At 46.1% G+C, this 10,356-nt stretch overlaps 1 protein-coding gene across 1 annotated transcript in view; it reads left to right on the top strand.

Moving 5' to 3' along the window:
* Window positions 1-320: 320 nt before the first annotated feature.
* The window catches only part of PODXL (podocalyxin like), a 46,861-nt gene continuing 36,825 nt past the window's right edge, over window positions 321-10,356 (top strand). Inside the window, exon 1 of the mRNA XM_074828070.1 lies at window positions 321-440. Within this exon, the coding sequence (XP_074684171.1) occupies window positions 401-440 (40 nt within the window). The 5' untranslated portion in view covers window positions 321-400. The remainder of the gene's footprint in view (window positions 441-10,356) is intronic.

Here is a 10,356-nt window from a genome sequence, read left to right as displayed (position 1 = left end):
CCAAATTCCCCCAAACCCCCACCCCAACAAAAACCCCAATTCCCCCCACCCATGCAGATGCGAATCTCCAACCCCCTCCAACCCCCCCATCCCGACGAAACCCCCAAATCCCCCCACGCAGGAGAAACACCCCCACCCCCTTCCCTTGTCGTCCCCCCCACCCCCCCCCCATCCCCATCCGCATCCCCCCCGCGGGTCTCTCCCCTCCGATCCGGGGGGGGGCGGAGGCGAGGGCGGGCCGGGGCCGGGCTGCACCTCCCCCGGCGGCGGGAGAAGCGGTCGGGGGGGGGGGGGACCGAGGCCGGGGCCGGGGCCGGGGCCGGGGGGAGGGCAGCGGCCGCCCGCCCCGCCGGGGATTGAGCGCCGGGAGCCGCGGCGGGGACGGCGGCGCCGAGGCACCATGCGGGCACCGCTGCTGCTGCCGCTGCTGCTGCTGCTCGGTAAGTGCCGCCTCCCCGGGCCCCCCCAGCCTCTCTCCCCTCAGCTGCCCTGCTTTTATTTCCCTCTCAAGCATCCCTCGCTTTTTCTCCCACCCCTCACCCCCCTCGCTTTTTTTTTTTTTTTTTTTTTCCCCCTTTACTGTTAGTTTGAAGAAAATTGGGCTGAAAAGCAGAAAATAAACTGGGAGATGCTGCGTGCCCGCCCGCTTTCTGAATCCAGGCTGATTAACCCTCTTATTTAGAAACTAAGCACATCAAACCGTCCACGGCAGCGCAACTTGGGGCGCAAGAGCCGCAGTGCTTGTTTCTTTATGCAGCGGTATGAGCTAAACACGCCGCTTCTTCACTCCCTCCTCCAGCCTCACAAAGCCCCTGGTCAGGGCTTTGGGCTCTTGGGAGACCGATGTGCAAAGCCTTCAGCCTCACACCCCTCTTTTGGGGTCCCATGGAGCGAGGGGAGACCTTTGGTTCGGTTTGGTATGGCCAGTCGTGCCATGGTCCAGCGCGCCAGGTGCTGGCACTGATTGAGCGTGAGCCCTCGCCGTTGCTTCGTGGAAAAAGAGGGGGAAAAAGCTGGTGGGGGACAGCAATTCCCTGGTGGAAGTTGATGGTGGAGTTGGAAAAAGGATAAACTTCTGGAGACCCTTCGCTGTGGGGATGCGTCGCGCCGGGGAGGTTTGGGGGTGGAAACAGTGTCTTGAGTCCTGCGATAGTGCTGGGGTTAAGGGTGCTGTGGAAAGGGCTGGGGGGGATGCAGAGGGAGGTCTGGTTCTTTGGTGGGGTGTTTTATTGGAGAGATGGACATAAACCACACCGAAAAGTAACAGGGAAAGGAAACGCACTGCTTATTTCAAAAGTGAATAAAGGTAGGGAAGAGGAGTGGGGTATTTCTTCCCTGTATTCAGGTGAGATGAGGGAAGGGGAAAAAAATGAAATAAAATAAAATGAAATAAAATGAAATGAAATGAAATAAAATAAAATGAAATAAAATAAAATGAAATAAAATAAAATAAAATAAAATAAAATAAAATAAAATAAAATAAAATAAAATAAAATTAAATAAAATTAAATAAAATTAAATAAAATTGGAGGTGAAATTTTGCACTGGGTCATGTCTCCCAGCAGAGCCTCTGCTGAGCTGAATGTGCTTTTATTCAAGGTAACAAAAGCTGGGGGACCCTCCGGAGGTAAAAGCACAAGTGGAGGCAGGGCCCTGGGGGTTTAACTATGGGGTGAATTCACAAAGGTCTGGCTGAAATCTCCGCCTGCCTGGGTTTTTCCTGCTCTTCTCAGGACTGTGGCACTAGGACTTGGGGGGTGAGCAGGTGTGAAGCCCCCGTCTCTCCCTGGTGCCAAAGTGGGCTTCAAAAGAGATTTCTCTTCCCATTAAAACTCAAGTAGCTCTAGACTCATTAATATTGGCATAAAGTAGGAGCTGTTAATGCAATTTTTCTTGTGCTGGCCAGAATTTAGCTGCGTTTAGCTGACGCTGTCTTCTCAGACGGTTTTGTTCTGTTTTTCAAAACAGAGTGATAAAATGCTGGGATCGGTACAAAACAGGCTCTTAGTGGCAGGATGGGGGGGGTGGGGACCTGTTTCTATAGCACTTTCAAGTGATCCTATTACTTTTCTCTTGGAAATTATTTGATTAAATCCTTCAAAACAGTGTTTTCTGCCATTCGTCGCCGCTCTTAAGTTTTGAAATAAGCCTCTTAGAGGCGCTTTATGTTGCTCTCTGGGTATTGGCACCAGGATTTTCTTCTTTAGGGGCCAAAATATGCATCCCTCTTTGCTGGGTTTTGGGCTTGGAGTCCCAGCAGTGCTTAACTCTAAGGCTGGTATCTGCTGCAATCATCTGAGTTACTCAAAGCCCAAAATTCATCCTTTTTGTCCCCTAAAATGGGAAGAAGTTGGGTTTGTAAGTGAAAGTTTAAGATTTTTGGTATCTTAAAAAATAGTAATTGGGATGGAGCCTGTATGATTAGTTCTGTTTAAATTGGATGTGAAATGGTTGGGTGAGCAAGGAGTTGGGTTTTTGGAGCATGTTTTTCAGTGTCATGAATAAGAAGGTGACAACATTGCGTGTGGGACAGAGCAGAATTGAGCCCAAGATTGATAAAGTTTTTAAAAGCAGCTATTTGGGTATGGTGATTTTGGTAGAAATACTGCCTTCCGGATCCGTATCATCCCAAGCCCCTGATTCTGCAGACATTCTCTCTTAATTCCCCTGCTGTAAATCAGAATAAAATCAGCCTCAGACAAGGCACAGCCAGTGTGTACAAGAGATGCAGCAAACGTGGTATCAGGCAAATAACGGCTTTAACATTCAAACAGCCTGCAAGGGGTTCAGAGTTACCCATTACAGCGTCATCACAGGACATTTTATTTTATTTATTCTTTCCCCATATTAGATCTTCTGTCCCACAGGGGGTATGATAGCAAAATTGCATCAGGAAGAGAAAACCGATACTTTTTATCCTCAAATGATTAAAAAGAGCCACTGCTCAAACCTGTCCTGGGGGCAAAAAAGGCAGGAAGGGGTTTTAGCAGAGATCAACCCTCTGCCCAGCTCAAAGCAATCTACAGATTGATGGGTTTTAAATCCTTGTTGCCAAAACACTCCTTTTCAGTCCCAAAGCTGTGCTGGCTCCCTGGTACTGGAAGTTCGTGTTTGTCCAAGACAGGCTGTCCAAGATGTGCATTTTTTAAAATCCATTTTATCCACTGAATACTAATCTTGACACGGGCAGGAGCAGGCAATTGGGGCCATGTCTACAGGAGGAGAAAAAAAATTGTTAACCAGAGAGTTTTAAAATCAGCATTGAAGCGGAGTGTGTCTTCTTATATGTTTGCTGTTGGAGGAACTTCGATAAGATTTTTGCAGCCTTTTTTCAAGCCGTTTTAGCAGTGCGATGCCTTTGATTCCCCAGCGCAAAGCAGATACAGTAACGATACCCCCGTGGGTCTGTTTAGGCGGCTTAATTAAAGAATTGTTTGTAAAGCACTTGAAGATCCTTGGATGAAAGGAGCTGGAACCATGCAATACACTGATTTAATTCCAGAGAGTTGCTTTAAAGGCTTATGAGGAGGAGGCCGGTGATCATTCGTGTTGGCAGTGATGGGAGACCGGCTGGAAATATCTGTCCTCAGCATTTGCAAGGAGGCTGGGGTTGCACTTTGGTTATTATTTGCCATATAAATCATGCATTTTTTTCTCCCCATCTGAACCCTCTAGAAGACCTGAGCCTGCCGACATGAGCTCTGGGGTGTTTTGGGGCTCAGGCCGTGGGAACTGACAGAGGTTAATTATAGCCAGCGAGGATCTGCCCCCGTGCAATAGCCCCTATGTTATTCTGGGTGTTATATCGCTATGTGAGAGCAGAGAGGAGCTGCTGCGGTTTAGGTGCAGGACTGCATCCACCCCACCTGCTCTCACCTGCCCTGAATCTTGCCCCCTTCTCCACAATGCTGGACTGGGTGGCCCCTTTGCCACATCCCCAAGCACCCACCGCAGCACTCAGATCCCCTTGATGCTCTGCGGGGCGGGGGAGGATGGGGTGAGTGAGGCCTCATCCTTACAGGGTGATGGTCTGGGGAGGTGAGATCCCACCATAACACGCAGCTGAGCTGCTCTGTGCCACAGGGGGCTCAAACCCCAAGCCCAGGTGCCTCCAGTAGATCCATCTCCAGGTGGTCCAAGCAGTAGCAGGACCAAGCACACAGCAAACAACCCAGACATGACCGAGCAGAAATTTCTGCCTCCCAGCTGCTGAGCTGATGGGGAGCGACACGTAGGCAGAAACGTGCAGGTTGTGAGCCTGAGTATCTGCCTCTCCTTCAGTCTTGCTCCCAGCCCGGCAGCACGCTTGCATGACAGACGTCCACCCTCAGCTCTGCCAAGAGCCGAACACCATGAGAGGGTTTGAACTCTGCAGGAATCCGGGTGGCCCGGTTTGGTCCATTCCCCATGTGCAGGCATGTGAAATCTCTCAAACCCTCCGAAGTGTTTTCACATGCTTCTGCCAACTTCCTTGTCGAAAGCCTGTTTACGTGCACAGCTTCTTCCATAACTGGCCAATCTCCACCTAAGGATGTTGTTTCTGAATTCTTGCAATGCCTGCCCTTTCCTTCACAGAGAGCTCCTGACCAACCCTTGCTTTTTTTTTTTAAATTCTAAACGATGCGCACAGCCATCTGGCTTTTGTTGTTCTCCAGCTACCTGTGCTCAGTTCACAGCAACCCCCAGGGCTTTGCTGAATAATCCACGTTGCACAGAGCAGTGCCTTTGGTCTTGGGATTGCTAAGAAAATCCACCGAGTCTTCCTCTTCCAGCTTGTGAGACAACCAGGCTTGAGCCTGATTCTGCATGGGGATCTTGAAGATCCTACTGCATGGTGGGGTTTAGGGATGCATCACCCATCTGCCCCAAAACCCTTTCCATATGCCAGTGGTGCTTAACCAAAAAAAAATCCCTATCTTTTCCCCCAAACTGCCTGATGGTGTCCCACACCCCAGGGTGAGGTGCTTTCTCCTGTTACTTCTTTGTTATTTGGGAGGGATGGGAAGAGTTCATCTGAGTTTCGTCAGGTTTTAACGGCTCTAATTGTATATTTGTCCATTGTAGCACTGGGCTGAAGCCTCACGGTGTTTTGCTCTGGAGGTCCTTGAAGAATATGTAGATCCACTTGAAACTGGGTGGAGACAGGAGGGACGTGCTCTGCCTGTATCACAGCTCCAGTTTCAAGGTACCTAAGCATTGAGACTAGCCTATATACAAAAACATGTTACTTTTGAGCTAAACAGCCCTGTCCAAGAAAGTAGACAGAGCTGAGGAAAAAAAGATGAGCTTCCTTGTTATTGTGCAGAAGTCATACATGATATGTTGAGATCTGAAGAGCTGGAATGCTGTTTAAAGGACTGGCTGGGCCACAGTTTCTCTCTCTATTTTGCATGTGTCTGCTTAGACCACGTGCTGTTCGGTGGAGAGACCATGTGATGAGTGTTCAGGAATGGGGAGGTGCTCTCAGTTGGGGTGTCCAGGGCTGCTGCAGTACAAATAGCATCAATGAAGGGCTGGTGAGCTGGGGGCTGCAGTGCAACAACAGCTTTCCATGGCCAGAAGCAACCTCACCGTGCTGCAAGGGGAGGAGTCACGTTTAGAGAGCTTTTATCATGACACCTAATAAATTTGGAGCTTGACCCCACACTATGATTCAGGAGGAGCTGCTGACTTTGCACTGCTTGTTTCTACCCCTTCACAATGTGACCACCTGGGGCCATGCTGATGCAGTGGTATTTTTCTTCTAACAAAACTTCCAGGTGATGGGAATCAGTGTCCTCACCTCCTTCCACAGCCAAGGGAGAGGGACAAGTTCCTTCGAGGATGACTTGGAGCCTGCTTCGAGTTAGCTGCTGGCTTTGAATTGCAAATAGTACTGGAAATAGTGAGGGCCTGGGGGAGTCCTGGAAAATGCCAATAGTAATGTTACTGCCTTCTGGGAGTACAAAACTCTGTGGTGGGTTATTTGGGGTGACCTTCTTAGGGGGGTTGCATGCACATATTCACTTGATTTGAGCCACAGTGTGTTTCAGTCAGCCTTCAGTACTGAATATTTCTGAAAGCCATTGGGAACCAGCAAATGCCAGGATGCCCCATCAACCCTAAAGAGAAAAAAACCCTCTCTCCTTCAAGAGGTGGAGTGAAGTTGCTCCAAACCCCAGAGGCACCAATATCCTCCATTGATCATTTGCTTATTGCATCTCGGGTCTTCTCACTGAATTTTTACTCATCAATAAATGTGCCTGCTTTGCAAATCTTTGAGTCTTTGCAGCGCACGCTGCTCTGCATGTGGCAGGCACCTTTTCTGTCCCGTAAATAACATACGTCTCAAAGCTTGCTTGGCCGCAGGCCAGGAGTGCTCGGCAGACGCCGGTAACAGTTTGGTGACAAAGTATTGCAAGGAGACAGGGAGAATGCAAATGGCTTATTAAAATTAACTCAGCGTAATGCCTCAGTGCTCAACATAGAGCAGAAGGGGTAACAAAGGGGAATGAGCCTTTATTTTGGGTGATGGGAATTTAGCGCTGCTGAAGCACCTGCTTTTAGATGTGCATCCACAATAAACCAGCTGCGGGAAGGCAAGACGCCAGGTTGAGATTTGGCTTTCAGCACGGCTCGACTTGTGGGTAATGTCCAAGGTCCCATGCCTCAGTGTAGTGCTGGGGTTGGGTGGCAGTGGAAGGGGAATGGGCCCAGGTTTGGTCGAGCTGGGATGAGCTGCCTCGCAAAGGAAGGGAAAATCGGGAGTCCTGGTGTTGCCAGCTCTTCTGCAGTTGTGGTCATGTTGCTTTTTCCTCCCACTGAAGGACACAAGGTAATGCCATGGACGTTCAGGTACTTAACCAAGGTGTTTAAGGTTAGAGCTGAGTTGTCCTTGAATCCAGCTGCTGTTAGTGTAGAGAGAGAGAGGGATCTTCTGAAGCCAATTCAGATCTGCCTTGGGATGATTTGGCCCCTAGAGATGCTTGTCTCCATACATGCTCCCCAACAGGATCTGATGTTACACCAAAAAGATCCAGGATCTGCCCCTGGAAACCCTCATGTTCTCTAACAGTACCTGTATTTGCTTAAAAACATAAAAAAAAAAAAAGTGGGTTTCAGGATTTAAAAGAACTTCTTGGTAGTGGGTCAGGAGTACACTCTGAAGTCTGCAAAATGGGAAGGCAGATAAGAACTTTGGGTTTAAAAACCAAGTGTGTGTTTGAAGCCAGGTGCAGGACAGATGCCTTAGAAATAGGCAGACAGGATCTGCATTAAAACCTCCTCCAAAATGGAAAAGGTAATTTTTTATTTCTGAGTTAGTCCCATTTTAGATGTTGCTCTGAGGTCTGGCTCATATTCTTAGCATCTTTAATAAAAATTGGATTAATCCAGCAGCTTTTTCTCTGTCTTACAAGCTCTGTGTGCAGGGGGCTTTGGTCTGATGCCACATGGCTCATGAGACTGGTGAAAGGGAGGAGGAAGGTCATTTTGCAGTGGAAGAATAAGGCCTTAGTTATTAATGGCAAAGGCTGAAATTTTCTCTCTGAGCCTTAATTGATTTTAGTAAATTTAACTTGAGGAGGAGGCAGAAATTGGCTTAGAGTTATTAAGCTGTAATACTTAAAGATATATTAAATCTATTGTAGAGAAATAAGGAGACAACCTTGTCAGACATTTATTCTAAGTGGCTTCTGCTAGATACAGGCAAAGAGAAAATGCCAGATTTGTAACTTCGACAAAGGGGACTTGAAAGACTCTGCAGAAGGGTTTGGAGAAACTGTGTTTTAGAAAGTCCTTCTCTGAAACATAATAGCAAAGGCCACTTTTATTTTTTCTCCTCCCTGGAGTCTAAAGGCAGAAGGGTGAGATAAGACATTCCACCACGTACACAAATGGGGAAAAAAATGGAAAAGTTTAAATGATACTGCTGCAGCCTGCGGAAAATGGATAGCTCTCAGGGTGACTATTATATGCTGCTTATCAAGATACTGTATGCCCTGACTATGAGAAAAAGCAGAGTAGTTAAAACGATGCACTGTGCTTCCCAGCACGGATCCAGTTAGCAGTGGTTATACTGGAATAACAACAAGTAAGCAAGGTCCTAAACATATATATAGTATATATTTAAATATATATATACTAAATAAGCAATTAAAGTTGTCCTTGTTGGACATTTCTAATTTATTAAGCAACAGAAGGAATGTTTAAAGCACAGGTAAGGGAAGCAAGTTTTGTACCAGATGCTAGCCCAACTAGTAAGGAGCACCCTCAAACCAGGTTGCGACTGCATGTCTCCAAAACCAGCATTCTCATTCATGCAGTTTTTCAGCGTTCTTCCCACTCTCTAGCTGGTGGTGACTTGATTTGTTTTTGGAGCCTAAACAAATAAAAATAACAAATAAACAAATAAAAATTTGTTCCCGTGGGTTTCTCTTGGCAAAGTGGAGAAGGTTGCAACACGCAGTGAAGACATGCAATGACCCCCTCTTGTTTTATTTTCCTTTTTTTTATATTTTTCTTTTTATTTTTTTTTTTTTATATTGGTTTAGTTTTCAGATGGAGAAGTCCCCTGATCTGGTTTGACAGAATGCTATGAAGCATCTGTGCTCTCCGCTGCTTCTTTCCAAGGGCACATGAATTTATACCAAACCAAAGCAATGCCATAAGCACACCAAAATCGCATGTGGCAATGAAAAGCTGAGCGGCAGCGATGCGTGTACTGCAAATGGGATGAACCAGCAATTGCCGTGGGGCTCCCAGCAAAGCCTGATCCAGCTGAGAGACAGCCAGGGCAACACATAAGCAAAATGGGACATGGCATCGCACCAGCCGCAAAGCCAGCAAGTGAAAATCACACCCTTGACCCCATTTTTCAAGCGTGTAGGAGTTAATCTCAGCCCACCATCACCTCCACACTCACCCGAGCCTTGGGGTAATTCCCATGCCATAAAAGCAATGAGAGATGCTGACCTCTTTGGCACAAGTGATAAATTTTCCTGTCCTGAACAGTCATGTGGAATATTGTAGAAAAGTAAGTTTTGAGCTTATTAGAACACCCTAGTATAGAAAATTATTTTGTTCCCTTTAAATTTTCTCAGACAGCTAAAAAAAAGACCTCAAGACTTTCAGTCTGTGCAATTTTGTAGGCTTTTAAGATAGTTTCTACCCATGAATGGGACCAATAAATCCCCATTAACTGCATTCAACAGGAGAACGTCCTTTTTTCTCATTAAAGCCTCACAAAGGGTTCAAAACCTCATTTTATGGCAGGGTGCTTTGATTTAAATTGATGTGGCTTAAATTATGAATTTTAATCACGATTTAAAATACAGAAGAAGAAAGTCTTAATTTGAACGATCTGATTTTAATCATGTTTTTCATTTACAATTCATAGCTATATCCCTTAAGCAGGGCTGATTCTCCTCGCTCGCTCATTGTAAAACTTGGAGATTTACAGCCCACTCTTGCCTTTCAGCTGTGTTTTCCAACCAGGTGGACACATTATGAACATATTTGTTTAAGCAGTTATATAGCCTGCCACTGCTCTATTTTGATTCCTAATTTATTTATCTGTTACGTCTTCCTAGGTAATAATGAATAATACTAATTTTGGGCTTATTGGTGGCAATCACTCTTTGCTTGTAGAGGATATTTCTGTTAAACTGACAGATGCAAAACAGCCTTTAAAATTCCTTTAAGATACATCAAGTAACCAAGGGCCTGGATACCTAGCGCATAAACTTTTCAACATGCTTTTGAGTTTAATGCTAAGCAATTCATTGAGCAAATCTCAAGCATCAATCTTTGATGGAGTTAGTGACTGAAATGAATTGTTTTGTGTCCCTCGAGGGTTTTGAATAAACAGGAGTCATTCTCTTAAAACTCACTTTTACTGTTTAAAATGGGAGAGGAAGCAATTTTGTTTTTCAGCTGCCAGTTTCCAGTTGTTTTCGCAGCTTAGAATTAACTAGTGATGGAGCAGCTGAATGTGTCTCTCCTTGATCTGCAGAGGAAATTTAAATGGCTAGCCGAGGTTTATATGCATAACTTTTGACTGTCTAATGAATACAGAGGAACCCCACGCTTAGTGTCTGGATACCCTGGATACCTGCCCATAGAGTGGGCATATAGCAATTAAAGGGAAGAAAAACAAGAATTAATGAGGTTTCCTTTAATTGGCTACCCAGTTTTTGTCTCACATCCAAATCCAGTCCCATCTAGCGTTGGAAAATCAAAATTCTCCAAATGCCATGGGTGTCCTGGTTGGGTTTAGTCCTGCTGCAATATATTTAATCTTCTCTTTGGTGCTAGACAATAAAATTTGGCCTTTCACAAATTAGGAGGGAATTTGGCCTTGATGGATTGTGGCTGATG

This window comes from Strix aluco, chromosome 5 (genome assembly GCF_031877795.1).
Source record: "Strix aluco isolate bStrAlu1 chromosome 5, bStrAlu1.hap1, whole genome shotgun sequence".
Classification (NCBI taxonomy): Eukaryota; Metazoa; Chordata; class Aves; order Strigiformes; family Strigidae; genus Strix; species Strix aluco.
This window is presented reverse-complemented; position numbering and strand designations above follow the sequence as displayed.